Source organism: Corvus brachyrhynchos, unplaced genomic scaffold (genome assembly GCF_000691975.1).
Source record: "Corvus brachyrhynchos isolate BGI_N302 unplaced genomic scaffold, ASM69197v1 scaffold239, whole genome shotgun sequence".
NCBI lineage: Eukaryota > Metazoa > Chordata > Aves > Passeriformes > Corvidae > Corvus > Corvus brachyrhynchos.
In genome coordinates this window covers 4,603,796-4,618,578 of record NW_008246057.1, presented here as the reverse complement: position 1 = coordinate 4,618,578, position 14,783 = coordinate 4,603,796, and the positions used below count along the sequence as shown (strand labels likewise).

General features: G+C 41.5%; 1 protein-coding gene across 4 annotated transcripts; it reads right to left on the bottom strand.

The window, feature by feature from the left end:
* Window positions 1–4,265: 4,265 nt before the first annotated feature.
* TRMU (tRNA 5-methylaminomethyl-2-thiouridylate methyltransferase) lies at window positions 4,266–14,590 on the bottom strand. Of its 4 annotated transcripts, none has more exons than XM_017746010.1 (10): window positions 14,233–14,570; window positions 11,967–12,073; window positions 11,288–11,410; window positions 9,974–10,146; window positions 8,850–8,993; window positions 8,367–8,433; window positions 7,449–7,549; window positions 6,318–6,462; window positions 5,988–6,070; window positions 4,266–4,794 (listed from the first exon to the last, which is right to left on the bottom strand). In XM_017746010.1, exons 1-10 carry the CDS (start codon window positions 14,373–14,375, stop codon window positions 4,648–4,650), a joined length of 1,233 nt encoding a protein of 410 aa, XP_017601499.1. In that variant the 5' UTR covers window positions 14,376–14,570; the 3' UTR covers window positions 4,266–4,647. The 4 variants fall into 4 exon arrangements, with proteins under 4 accessions (XP_017601499.1, XP_017601500.1, XP_017601502.1 ...); XM_017746011.1 differs by having other exon boundaries at window positions 8,940–8,993; window positions 14,233–14,564; XM_017746012.1 differs by lacking the exon at window positions 4,266–4,794 and having other exon boundaries at window positions 6,005–6,096; window positions 14,233–14,590.
* Between the last annotated feature and the right edge of the window lie 193 nt (window positions 14,591–14,783).

The following is a 14,783-nucleotide window of genomic DNA, read 5'->3' as shown; positions in this document are numbered from 1 at the left end:
CAGGAATGCAAAGCACCAGAAGAATTTCTGTCATGAGCTCCCACAGCACTTCTGGAGAAATCCAGGAGAGAGCAGTCAGGTCACTTTCCTCTTGATGAATCTTCTTACTGGAAGTAGGTCTTCTGTTGCTTTTCATCACAGGAACTGGTGGGCTGTAATTAACTGACTGTATTTTCCTGGGAGCCTCCTCAAAAGATGGTGCTATAGAATGGGAAAGGTGCCACTGAATTATCAAAGTCCAGAGTGGGACAGCCCCCTGAAAAAACTTAATTTCTCCAGGTTGGGTCTGTTTAAGTGGTATCTCTCCACGTATTTAATTGTTTCTAGAACCTTAAACTTGCAGAGTGAGTTGGAAGCTCTTTTGTATTGAAAAAATTACTCTATATGCTGCAAAACTGCATAGAATGTGGAGTCCATTCACTTTTTGCATTCTCAGGTTTCTCTGGCTGATGCTATGCCTGTAATAAAAAGCAAGACATTTTAGAAAAGAACAACTCCAAAAGCCATTGTTCATCAGAATCCTCACACATTCAAACAAGTGTAAGAATCTGGTGCTAGTTCTCAAGAGAAAAAAAATAAATCTCCCTTTTACCTCCAGCTGTTCAAGAACCAGATGAAGTTTGAGAGTGACCAGGAAACGAATCAGCAGCACAGCCCGGCACAGGGGAGGGAGGACAGGCAGGACCTGAACCCTGACTAAGTGTGTGTTTTCCCGGCTGCCGGGGCTGTCACTGGCCTGACCTGTACCATGGGCGCCGCCCAGCCCCAGTGAGAGTCTGGCCCTTAAAAGATGCTGCTCCTCAGCCAGCTCATGGTTGTGCTGAAACGCCTAGGCTTTATCCCTGCCGCGAGCAAACCCACAGAGGGGCAATTCTTCCAATGTATTGGCTCAGCAAAAATCTAAAAAAAGGGGAAAACTCACAGTTCCGGATGCGTTAATTGCCACCGTCTCCCAACAACGTTGCCCACGGTTGGGAGGGATGAACGCGATGCCCTGGTGCCTCCTGGTGCTGAAGCTGGAAATGGCACATCACTTCCCTGCATCATTGGTGTGTGCCACTCTGGTGTGATTATCGCATTTATCATAGATAATTTCATTTTGTTCAATGCTTTAAAGCATGTAAATACATATAAATGCAGAGAAAGCGTTTTTAAAATTAAACCAGAGGCTGTTTGGTGGCGCTGAGACCCCCCTGCAGCTCATTCTGCCGTCCCTGGCTGCAGAGCCCAACATCGTCCCATGCAAAGCAGGGACAGCAGAAAACCAACCTCCCCAGACCTTCCTGTGCTGAAGTCTCCAAGCTGAAAGGGCTCTTTTGGACAAAGAGAGATCAGGAAATTCTGGTTTGGGAATAAAGGTGGAAAGGGGAATTTTATCCTTAACTCTGGAACAGTGTGATCCTGAAATCCAGGCAGTAGAGGCTGTGCTGTGAACCTTCACTCCAGTCCCATCTCCTTGCCTTCGGGGGAGAGTCTGCACAGGAGGCTGCACACAGTCATCTCCCAGCTTCCAGGGAGAGCTCAGCCTTGTTCACAGGGGCTAGATTCAATATTTGCATACATAAAAGTACAAATTTAAATGCTGCATCCAACAATTTGGGGTCCTTTTTGCTTGTAAGTATGCTAAAAATACAGATCTACTCTAAAGAGGAGGAGGGGGAAAAAGCTTTATAAAAACACCAGCTTTGTTCCCTGTGGTCTGCAGCTAAAGAGAGAAAGCAGCTGAAGAGAGTGAACACTCAGTTTTGAAATGGGAATATAACAGCTTCTCTCAGCCCTAGAAGCCAATGCAAACACTACAAGCCAATGCTTTTACTGCTGGACTGTAAATACTGCGCTGCCATAGTGTGAACGAAGCCCTTCACCACACCTGTGCAACATCTCAATGCTCCAGAGATCCTGTCCAGGAGAAGACAGAATCAGGTGACAGCCCTGCTCTCTTTGCATGGGGACAGTTCTGTCCTCCAGCTCTTCAGCACCAGCTGGGGCAGGAACACCGCCAAGAAGGAGCAAAACCAGGGGTGCAATTAAGACAGGTTTCACACAAGCATTTCTGGAATAAAACTGCACTTGGAGTGCAATTTTTCAGCCATTATACACTCAGAAACACAGGTTTCGAATACATTCACAGGGCACAACAGAGATTTCAATTCAGACCCAGCCTTAGCTGACACGAGTCGTGGTTTTTCAGTTACATGATCCTAATCTTGTTACCACATTTTCTACTTTGGAAGGAAAAAGTCCTTTTCTAAATAGTTATGCATGTGAGCGTTTGAAACCAAGTATTTCAAGACCTGAAAAGCTTAATGACAACTTGAAAGAGAATTCACCAGCTTGCAATTTGTTGCCCACAGTGGCAGAAAAAAAAGACCAAAAAAGTGAAAAGCCAATGAAGTTCAACAAGCATGTTGATGCTAATCTTCGGCAATAGACATAAAAGGAAATTCACCAGCCAGACAGCTCTTACCCGATTCAAGCTTAATCCTGGCCAAATTCCAGCCTTAGCAAAGGCTGTGCAAGCAACGGTATCAGTGATGGTCCCTTGGAGGGCGCACGGCTACCTGACCCCAGCACCAACCTCTGCTCTCACCTCACCCCTCTACCTCGGTTTCCAAGCCGTTACAGCTGTGCCCCTGGGCATTTTCACACCCACTTTGGGCTGGGCCAGGCCAGGCTGCTAGCCCTGGGGCAGGCTGGAGCATGGGATTCAGGCACTGCTGTCAATAGTACTGGCACCTCTGGGCACTGGTGTTACAAATGCAGGCACGAGTGGTGATGGGGCTGCTCATCTTGCAGGTTAACAGCCAGCTCCAGAATAGAAATGTGCCTCTATAGGCTGCTCTGCCAGATGCCCCGAGAGACTGCGTCCCTATGTAGGACATAATAAAATTCTCCTGGCCAAAGACCCTACATATGAGAGGAGCAAGGATCTCACCCAGGTCAGTAGTTCAAACCCTTATCCAGGAGAAGCACATGGGACAAAAAGAGAAATGTAGCAACCCCTCTGAACAGTACAAGCTGTTTGGAAATGCTGGTTTGAACATGCAAGTGTGGCGTTGCTGGGCATGTGCAGCCTCTTGTGCAGCATCCCATGCAAGAAGCTATTAGCAAGTTGAATTTCACAAATGCCCACTAGCTCCTAGCTCACAGCAGTGTGGTGAGGTTCACCGGGAGCAAGAGCAGCAATCACTTCATCTTGTCAAAGATCTCTGCTCATCATCACGGCAAGAGGCTGAGCTGCAGCCTCCACCCTTCTCAGACAATGAGTCTGTACTAACCAACCATTGCCCATATTCACCTCTACCTCAGATGAGGATTCTTCAGCAGAACCATGAGGTTCACTTCGGATGATAAAAATCAAAGTTCCCTGAGCCTATAAAGTGAATGGAGACCATTGCTGGGGCGGTTTCCACCAAAGATCAGCACGTTAGCTTCTGAATTTTCTACATTAGCCATCCTGGATTACTGCTGTATCCAACATTTAGGATGCTTAAACAAAAAGAGGGATGCAGAGCACAGATTAAAAAGCCTCTGTCCTGCAGGTGCTGTAGCATTCATTGCATCCCATGCCAGCTATGCTACAAGCAGGACATGGTTAACCTTTGCTATGAGACACTGGCCCAGCAGCTCTCAGCAAACCTGGGATCTCAGTGCCAGTTAAAATCTCAAAATTCTACATCACCAGGTGAGTCCTGCTCCTGCACACCTGTACCTCAGGAATAGTTACCTTCTACTACCATGCTGAAAGACAGGAATTCATTTTTGCTAACTTGCTGCAATGAAGTTTTATTATAAGCTTGGGGTATCCTCAATATGCACCCAGTCCTTATAAACCCATTCAATTTGGATTCAGCTCTTCCTAATAGCATTCCAATTTGAGACATAGCAAGATCCAATCATTATTAGGTCTATATTAAGCTCGAACCACAATAAGGAAATCCCTATGAATTTGCATTTTTTTCAAGTACAATGCATTCTCTTCTCCAGGAGACAAACCAAACAGCCTCAGACCTCAGCAGTTAACAGAAAATGAGTCAGCTCTGTGAAAACATTTAACATTCAAGATGGTTTTTAAGCCCCTAAGATTTGTAATTCTGATTTATGTAAACATCTGAAACGACTACTTAATACAGTTTAAGAATCAAAAGCAATTTTTAGAAAACTATTCAAAATGAAAAATAAGTATCTGTTGCCTGGAGTTCATTCCAAATGCTGAACTTGAACATCATTAATTCCTTTTCCAGAATTCAAAGCACAAGCACACATTCATAGTAAAATAATGTATGTCCTTTACTAGGGACAGGTACACCTTTAAGTAAGGGGAAAAAAAAGTATTTCACTTACATGTAAGAGATAGATTTATTATTTCAGACATGATTTTTATATTAAAATTCTTTTATGTGTAACTACTATTACAGAACACCTTAGGACATCCCTTGATACATATTAGCATAAATAGCACCATACAGTCCAGCAAAATTACACCAGACTGGCATTAAACTCCTTCAGTGCTAACAGTCAAGAGCTGGGACTCTTCAGTTAACTGGCCTTAAGAACATACCGATCAACAAAATCCACATTCATTATAGTTTTTATTATTCTCAGGCAGCAAATTCTCCGAAGTCCTTCAATAAACAACCCCAAGCGTTATGTTGCTGGTTCTATTTTGTCAATCTCTTCCTTCTTTGGACTCTCCTCTCGATTTTTGCCCTGTTGCAAGGTATACACTGATGGGCCCATCCTCAGGATCTTCCCACTGCCCAGGCACTCGTCCCCCTTGTAGAACACGGCAAACTAGGAGATAAACACAGGGAGAGCCTTTTAGCAGCTGCAGAAACCATCGTGAGCAACTGCAGGTTGTGCAAGACCTGTTGGAGAGTGAGCACGTTCATTTATACCTGTTCTGGCTAAATCTGAAAAAAACCCTGAAAAAAACCAAAAAAACACGCAAATCACAGAGGATTTGTTGGCTCACATGAGTGTATATTTATAAACATGTTGGTGGAAAATTCATCATGAACTTCTACAAGACCATCTCAAAACTCTTCAGTTACTGAGGTGGAATAGATTGTGCTGGAAAATTTCCTTTCCAAACGGGATGACACACATAACATCATCTGCATCTCCACTGGACCTTCCCCAGACAACTGTGCCCAGCCTGCAGTGGCACTTCCCAAAACAGGAAGGGGCCAAGGACTATGGCAGCAGACCACCTGCAAGGAAGCAACTGGAGTTCCCCGATGTGCTCAGCAGGTTCCTGCAGGACAGGGGAGCCCAGACCTCCTGCCTTGTCTCACTCCCTGGCAAAACAGAGCCCGGTTACAGGCTCAGCAGCTGCTGGCACTCAGGGGCTTCTCATGTCTCTCATAAGCTGTCTGGATTCTTCTCAGCTTCTCTCCACTACAAATAGTTCTCAAACAACTTCCCTCCTGATGTGACCCACAGGCCCCCAAGTATCGGGGAGGGTGGGTACAACAGATGCTGGGAGAAGGCATGCAGGGAATATTTGAGAGCCACTGTGCTGGGATGTGATGGAGTATATTTATATTGGCAGTGTTAAAAGGCATCCCTTTTAGGCACAGCACCTCTTCTCAGTACTCTACAGGACAATGGACTTCCCCAGACAGAGCCTCCCTAAACTGGTTTGAACACTAAACCCATGTTAAGCAGCCAATTACCAAATTAACGCCTTTTAAAATCTATTTCTTGCAAACAACAACAGCTTCCATTTCTGCATATACAACTGATCACCAGAGATGTTTCCATGTATTTCTAAAACTTGTAAGCAAGTTTCTCAGACTATACAGATAATAACAGATCACTTAAAACTAGAAACAATCTCCTCGAAAACAGCTGATGAATAGTCAAAATAGAGCTAACCACTCTCACATGTAAATAAATTAATTATTTTGCTCCAGCTACTCTGTGTTATTAGCCAGATAAGGTAAAACACAAAAATGGCAGGAAAACTACTTCTAATAACTTACCTGTCCAGGTGTGATAGCTCTTGATGGCTTTACTAGTGTTACCCACACACTCCCATCTTGGTTTAGAGTCAGGACACAAGGCACTAGAGCAGAAAATTATCAGAAACACCTGACATGAGCAGAAAACCTGACAGTTAACCATTATGTTCATGTTAAAGAAGGAAAACCTAGGCTAAACAGATCTAAGTCAAGGTACAGAATTGTTGCATAACACACTGCAGAAACAGGAAGGCCAAGCCAAAACCTTTCCACTATCTGCAGAACTACAGCAACACGCTACCAGAGTTTCACAAACTGAGTAAGACAAAAAGTAAAACAAGGTTTGACTACCCAGTGCCATCTGGTGCCGAAATCTGAAATGACATTCCATCATCTTCTCTCTAACAAGCTCTGCCGGAGGTTCCTCCGCTATCCAGTGCACTCGGTTTGTCCGCAGGAGGTCTCTGTACAGAGCAGGGTGATCTCTTGATGGTGCCTTAAAAAATGTTTATTTATTGCTGATGTTTTTGCCAAAGAGGTGGAGCTTGTAAAGTGAAGCATGAAGTATAGAAGGAGCATCAAGCCATAGCAAGATGAAGGCAATATGAGCAAGAAAGCAAGCATTTGTTAGCACTTAAGTAGGCTACAGCAAGCCTGAATGCTTTGTCAGTCTTCCACTCCCCTCAGAGTCATGTCTCTTCCTGTATGCTTTTCCCTCCAACTGCATTTCTGCCTTCTTCAGGCTGAGTTCAGAAATCTGACCTCTATTATCCTATCTCAACAAGATGCTACCTTCTTCTTTTTCAGCTTCCCAAATGAACACCTCCCCAACAAAGGCACTGCCTTTGACAAACTCACTGCAGGGCATAAAAAAAAATTTCTTAGTGTTCCTGTGTGTTTCTTCTCAATTCTCATTTGATTATGGTCCCCCCCCCCAGCACACCAACAAGTAGCAGAACACCTTATCACAATCACATCAGTATCCAAGAGGAGTAACTGCATGAACAGGAAGAAACATCATATGATTAGCCATTAACACACCAATTATTTGCATTATTATACATATTCTGCCTCAGTTTTCAAAATGATAAAACTCTGTCACTGGCTCCTTATTCTTTTACTAGAAAAACAAAGCAGCAATATATCATAAACCAAGATAATACGTATTTTATAAACCATGTCCTAATAACTAAGATAAAATCCTCATCCTTTAGAGTAGAAGATGAGAGTTCAGGAGATTGGCTGATTCTTTTCAGTATTTGCCTTTTGCTTGGAAAAGCTCTGTGCCAAAATCTAAAACAATTTGGTGCTCATGAAAAGCCTGTTTGGAAAATGTTTCACATCTGCTGATACACTAGTTGGTTCTTGTTTCCCCCAAGAGGAAAGCCAAGAATTCTGCCCACGTTAGGCTCATGCTCCATATAGCAGCAGTCACAAAATGTATGCATTAGTCATTTGCAAACCCAGTGTTAATTAACTCACCACATAGACATCTCCAGTGCTGACATCTTTGTCTACAACAAACCAAGCATCCTTGAGGCCTGCCAGCCGAGCCCTCTGGCCTATTGTGAAGAGGAACCAACCTAAAGAAATATAAAAATGGAATATTGCTAGGAACTTTTCATCTTTTTCTTTCAGAAAAACACATTAAAATAATTTCCCCAAAATGTTACCACTAAACAAAGAATAACAAACCAAGCTGCCTTAGAGAAGAGGACCAGTCACAAACTAAAACTAACATCTACTTGAAATTTCATCTGTACCTGAAATGCAAACTAAAGATTTCAAATAATCCATTTCACCTGTGGTATTCTTAGGTCTTATAAAAGACAAACATTTCTTTATTTCAGTTTCAATTTGTGGGTTTTTTACCATTCAGTCTCGCCAGTCCCTTACTTTTATGTACCAGTGTAACACTCTATTACCATACATTACTTGGGAGAGGAACTCAATTCTGGCAGCTTGAACTGAGGACAGCAAAGGAAGAACACATGGGAGAAAAGGAAAAGTTAAGGTGCCCATGTTTGATGCTGTCCTGCTGTGTATCACTGAGGTGCACTTTCTTCTACAAAGTTTAGATACTAAAGATTATGGAAAGGAAGCACAGTCATTTTGAAGGAATTAAGTGAACAATGGTCTCCTGGTATTAAAATAACAACCACTTAGTATTGACAGAGTAACCCTAATAATTATTTGCTTTCCTGCAATATGGAACAACTAATCAAGAATCAGTTGTAGTTCAAGGCTCTACTATTGGATACAGCAAATTTTCCATGGTTTAACAAACAGGGTAAAAATTTGTAGACTCCTTTGGAATTTCCCAAAATTTGTCCCTCCAAATATAAGCAGTATTGTTCCATTTATCTAAAAGTAAGTTATTACGGTAAGTTAGCCAATTACCTTTGTGTCTTCCCATCACCTTCTTATCTTCAATGGAAATAAAGTTACCTGGTTGAGGTTCCAAATACTAACAAAGAGGAAGAGGTAAGTCACAAGACAGCCCAAGAAGACCTCACAGCGTATTTCAGATCCTGTCACTACATTCTCTTGAAGCTGAAGAAGAAGAAAGAAGCAAACTCTGCCCAAGCAGCTTACTGACTCTTCCTCAATACTGCTCTCACAGAAAAGCAGGAAGGGCAGTAACTCTAGGCTTCAAGTCCCCTATCCTCACATATGTCAGGGGACAGCAGGATCCAGCAATTTGTCCCTCTCACATTCCAACCATTTGTCAGAGCCTGGTAGGCACAGGAGTGCATGTTCACTCCTTTTGCCCCAGAAAAGGAGTGACTGCTGGTAGAGGGGCAAGATACCTCCCCCAGGCTGTGGGTGTCAGCTTCTAACTAGGCTTCGGACTGCAAAGGCAGGTGGGACATTGCTACTTACTGTGGGCCACAAGCTGCTGGAGATTTTTCTATAGACAGTGACTGAAGGCCAGAAGAAAACAAAGATTGTCACAGATTTAGTGTTGCTCACCTCGAGAAGGAATTTTTCAAAGTTTCTTTCACCAATGAAGCAGACCCCCATACTCTGAAAAGGAAACATGGAATTGAATCCATAAAAGCAGAGAAAAACATTTGAAATAATGTCTGTCCAAGAAATTGTTTGAAATAATCTGTCCAAGACGGTTTTTTTCCCTCCCATATATGCCAAACTATCTTAGGCATGTCATAAACAAATCCACAACATCTGCTGCAACATAGGTAAACTAATTCTATACAGAATCGGTGAGAGCTGTAAGCACTGAAAGTAAGAGAGATACTAGGAAATAGAAAATCTGTTCAATAAATAAATACATTAACCTTGGTGACTAGATTGTATGTACATTAAAAACAGAAGTCTCTTTCATACTGAGGTACAAAAGTAACAAAATGATACAGTGATGGTCCATCTCTTGAAAAAAAACACTTTCAGAACGAAACAGGCTTTTCTTTTCCTTTCAGTTATTGCTGACATTCTTCAAGCATCCATTTACTGAGGCTGAATATAAACATGAAAAGCAATCAAGGCAGCATCAGCAAAACAACTACTGCCTGCATTACAGTTTTTAAGATCAACTCATGAAGTCTTAGTTCTCAAAGAAACGTAACTTTTTTTTTTTTTAAGAGTAACTATGGGAAAAGAGTATGATCCAATTTCTAAAGACATAGTGAAAAATTACAGTGAGGAAGCTCTTAAAAGCTATGGAGAATAAAGACCAGAGGCTTCTCCCTTGCTGTGATAGAGGATGCTTTCCTTCAGGCTCACAGCATCTGACACATTCACCTTCATCTTAGCTCTTCTGACATACAACAGTAGACAAAATACCTGCAAGCTAAAATACACAACTAACCACAAGCTCCTGAAAGTACTTTTACGGCAGTAGCCAGCTATGAAAAATGCTTCCCAGCCTATTATATTATTCTTTTCTATTAGAAACTGATGGGTTGCCAGAGATTAAAGTTCGAAAAGTTCAGGGAAGTTGTTTTAGAGAGAAATACACATCAAAAGAGTTTTAAGTGTTACCATGCCTCTTTTTTCTTTAACACATGATGAAGGTCATGTTCTGCTGCTATCTTCTTTACAAAACTTTTTGTTAAATCCCCTAAAGGGAAGATCGTTTTCCTCAAAGCATCCTGTGAGATCTGACTTAGAAAGAATGTCTGGTCCTTAAAGAGGTCAGCGCCTTGAAGGAGTTTCACAGCTGCAAAGTTAAACACATAAAACACCTCATCATAACTACCATTAATAGTTCAACTTGCTTTAGTATTTTGACAATCAACATTTCTGTTTTAGTATTTCCAAATACATATTAAAGACAGGATTTTGCATGTTTTTCAAAATCTAATGAAAACACCCGGATATTTTCTCGTCACTAATAAGATCTTGAAGATTCTGCATTTGTACAGTGCAGAATCTTACAAAGTCTTACACTGCCTCACATCTATTTCAATAGTGCATGTGTCACTGGCAAGGACATTGACAATACAAAAAACAAAAACAACTTTCACATTTCCTGTGAAAGAGAGAACAAAGATTCAAATACCTTGGAGTACACTGTTCTTCAGAAAGACACTGTTTTGCCCTGAAATCACCTCAAATCAATGATTTGAGCAATCAGTGGAGTTATTGCCAATGCTCAGAGATGGGAGTCGGACTTTTTTCTTTAAAATAGATGAAATCTCCTGATTGCCCAGATGAAATAAAACTGGTACAGTTCTTCAATCACGTTCTGCCCCCTCTCTTTAAAAGTTAATAGCTCTGCTGTTGTACAAACACTACTTACGTGCTTCTTGACTAGAACACGAACTACAGGCCAATAGTTCAGTCACAACTGGCAATATAAAATCTCAGTAACAGGGAAAGGAAGCTCATCACAAAACACTACATCTGTAAATCACAGTCTGTCCCATATATAGACCATAGGTCCAGTTGGGGCCATTTCAACTTCCCAGAAGTAAAATTAAAACAAAGAAAAAAATAAACCCCTTTAAGTCCAGAACAAACAAATGAAAGCAGAGAATCTATAAAGTAAAATCATCACTGTGGCAGCTTTGCATAGCTTCAGTTTACAAGTTTTTTTCCCTTTGGGTATAGCATGCTTCTCACCATGTATCAGACATTCATCTGACTCTTAAAACAGAATCTGTAGTATTTGAGAAGTCAGGGTCCTTTTCAGTAATGTAAATACCTTGTTTAGCACAACCAACCTTCTACAAAGGCTGGGGTCTAATCGGTAATCATTGTGTGTAAGGTAACAAACATCTCTGACTCTGTGACAACAAATGTAGTTTAAATTTCCCTTTCATATGTAGGATAAAACATGAAATGAAGTCACAACTTACTATTTCTAACTTCAAAACGGTTTCTGAAAAGCCTCTGTGGTCTTCTAGTATGTTTCTGTTGAAACACTTCCTCATCCTCCAGTGAGGTCCTGGCATAATGCCCAGTAGCAATTGCATCTGCCCCTATCAAGGAAAAAAACCCAAATATAACATAAAGGCACAAACTTGAAATTCACAGTTCGAAACAGGATTGCAAACATACAGCAAGAAAAGCAGAAAGCAATGAAAGAAGAAAACCTAGAGAAGTCTTATACTGACAATAATTGTACTCCTGCTATTTAAATAACGCAAACTATTCACCAGCATGCCAGCACTTGTGCTTTTGTACTTTAAGGACAACTTAAGAATGTAGAACTTAGTGGTCAGGTCAATGCGTGTCCCTGAAATAAATCTGTTCCTACATATGAGCAACCTAATCTAGTGGAAGATGTCCCTGCTCAGGGCAGGGGAGCTGGACTAGATGATCTTTGGAAGTCTCTCCCAACCTGAAACATTCTATAATTTTGTATGCAAAAGCAATCTTAAAACCAAATACTTTGTGATTACTGACATACTACCACAGATATATGAGTTAGGCATGCACATGGACTCATGTATTTCCCCACCTTTTAAAGAGTTTGTTTCCTTTAAGCATTTCCACGGCACACACTCTGTACTGACACACTTGAAAATACCTTACCAAGGTTATCCATAGCATAATGCAGAAAGTAGTTGAATTTGATGTGCTTGTTACACAAAATATCAGGATTAGGCGTCCTTCCCAATTCATACTCTTTTAAGAGGTCGCTGTAAAATAAAGACTCAAATGTCTATCAGAATCATTAATATGCATAATACTATCAGAAACTGGACAGTGTTTAACTATGAGAACCTGAGTGTCCCAGTCTCAGAGAAGATCCAGTTATACTAAACATTTTATGTTAGAAATAATATTAGATTGTAATGTGCAAAAAAACCCAATCCTTGGAAGACTTTCCCCAAAGTGCACTGAGGACAGGGTCAAATTATCACTTACAATCTTGTAACCCCGCTTTATTAAATTAATATTCCCTCTGGGCAGATGTGGCTGTCCACTGTGCACATCCTACCCAACTCTTATGGAATACTTACTTTCAGAATTAACAACCCTATTTAATTTTTCAGTGGGACAATGTGGTGGTACACACCAGGAGTGTCTCAGTGGAACAGACAATAACTTCAGCTGCAATAACGTCACCACAAGCAGTCATCACTCATGGGGCTTAATTTTAGAGACATTTTCCTGTCCTTTTTTTTCCCCTTCTAGAAATTCAAAGCTTCTCAAAGTTATGTTGTCCTTTTACACTGCTGCACAATTACTTAGTATTTATTATTCACTTGAAAACACTGAAATAATAACTAATGAAATTAAACCTGCATACAACATTGCCCTGAGATATCAAAAGGCCTCATCACTGCATCATTTTGCTTGCTGTCAATAGCCACTGCAGTCAAGAGGAACTGAGGGCACAGACTGGATTTAAAAGAACAACAGCAATCCTAGTATTTGATTTTACTTTTCTCCATCTGAAACTGAATCACTTGCTTCTGCCTTATGTGTGATACATTACATTAGTAAATAGAAAATAAAGCAACATATCTTTTACTTTCTCTAACTCCTTTTTAAAAGTTCTGAATTCAACAACTGCTGCTAATAATTAAATCACCTGGGTCTACCCAGAGATGCCTCCCTCTTGCTGGCTCACACTGTACTCTTACGGTACACTGGGAGTTCTGTAAAGGACTCAGCACAAAGCCAGACTCACATCAGTTCAGAACTTCTAGTAAAGCACAGAACCAGAGAAAGGGCAATGAAGGATGTCTACAGGACAGAGTTCCTTTTCTCTAACGCAAAGAACTGAAACAGGCTTTGCAAAAACCATGGAAAAGACAAGACCTGGAACAGTTCTCATGATAAAAGGTGTCTTACGGTGAATAACCCTTTTAAGAGAGATCCAGAGGAGGAGTAAATTTAAGGTCAGTGATGACAGTAAAGAAAAAAGGATTCTGGAACAAACCGAGACACTTGTAACAGAGAGTTAGGAAACACTGTATTAATAAAGCCCAAAAAGTTTTGTAGCACTTATTCATTCTCTCACAGAAAAAATAGAATAATGGAGTGAACTTCCCCAGCAAAGGGCTGTTTTGCTGTTTTCTTCACTGACTATCCAAAAGTTTGGTGCTCAGCTTGATGTCATTTCAACATGCAGTACAAGTAGCATGACCAGGTTATTCCTCGCTTTCAAGTAACGTAGTAACAGCACTACTTAAAGGGGGATGATGAAGATCAGGAACCAACTTTTATGTACTTATGTTCAGCGCATAAAGATAAATTATGCTGTTATACCAACATGTCCCTTCTTCTCCTACCTTCCAAGAAAATCTCTCAGCTTTTCCTATGTAGAACGTCCCTTAAAGTGAAATAAATTCACAGAAAATCTGAGCACCCTCTTCAGAGAACAGCTTCAAATTCGTTTTAAGTTTAAAGAAACAAGGCTAGGTCACAATCATTTTATGCTAAACTGGATTCAGCACACATTATGTAAAATGCTCTGTGTAAGCTGCACATACAGACAATAACTGCACCCCATTAAATAATTTTTTTTCAAGTTGCAGTAAGGTTGGGCCAGTACACGGGTAGCTGAAGAAATAAGCTGCAACAAAGCAATTGCTACACACTAGCACAAGGAGAAATCTCTTATTAATTTTAAAATAACACATTAAAACCAAGATATAAATTCTGACCTTAAATACAAACAAGAGAAAAGGTAATTCTTCAATATTTAACAGGCTTCAGGGCTTTCTCTTAGCACTGATAATACTGCAGTGAATTGCCATTGCCCATTATCTGTCCATTCTTGCTTTTCGTTATAACATGGTACCACACTAATATACTGGAAAACCAGCTAGTGTAAATGTGATTCTACCTGAACACTTCGTTCCAGTATTCCTTCACGTAGGAAACCTGGTGAAACGGGATATCAAGCTTCTGGCACACCCGGTAAGCATCTTCACAATCTCTATCAATAGAGCAAGCTCCTTGTTCATCCAGAGGGTCCCAGTTCTTCATAAACACACCTGTCACCTGGTACCCTATGAAATGAAGGCGAGAATGTCTTAGAAAGTTAAATTCCTACAGCCTGGACGCAAACCCTGTGTTTCTCAAGAATGGCTTTGGTAACTGCATCTTTCCGAAGATGCTGAGTAGTCCTGTGCTAAACTCTACAGCAGAGTTATTGTATAGCTATGGTTTTTTTCTCTAGGTAATAGCTAATCCAAGCTCCTGTGGCAACCTAACGCGACGGTAAGCCCCAACTCCCACCCCCTCCTTCGCGGCTATTCTGCCGTCCCGGCGGTGCCCGGCTCTCCGCGCTGCCCTGCCCGGCGTGCGGCCGCTCCGGGAGCCCGAAGGGGCGGCTGAGCGGGCACCGAGAGGGGACACGCGGCCCGCGCAGCGCGGCACAGGGCACGGCCGGCC

Coding starts and splice junctions, on each gene's coding strand:
- TRMU (XM_017746010.1), bottom strand. CDS start 14,375: ATGAAGAACTGGGACCCTCTGGATGAACAAGGAGCTTGCTCTATTGAT. Junction 8,994..9,973: donor ATGTGTTAAAGAAAAAAGAG/GCATGGTAACAC, acceptor TTTCCTTTTCAG/AGTATGGGGGTCTGCTTCAT. Junction 6,463..7,448: donor GCACTGGAGATGTCTATGTG/GTGAGTTAATTA, acceptor ACATTTTTTAAG/GCACCATCAAGAGATCACCC.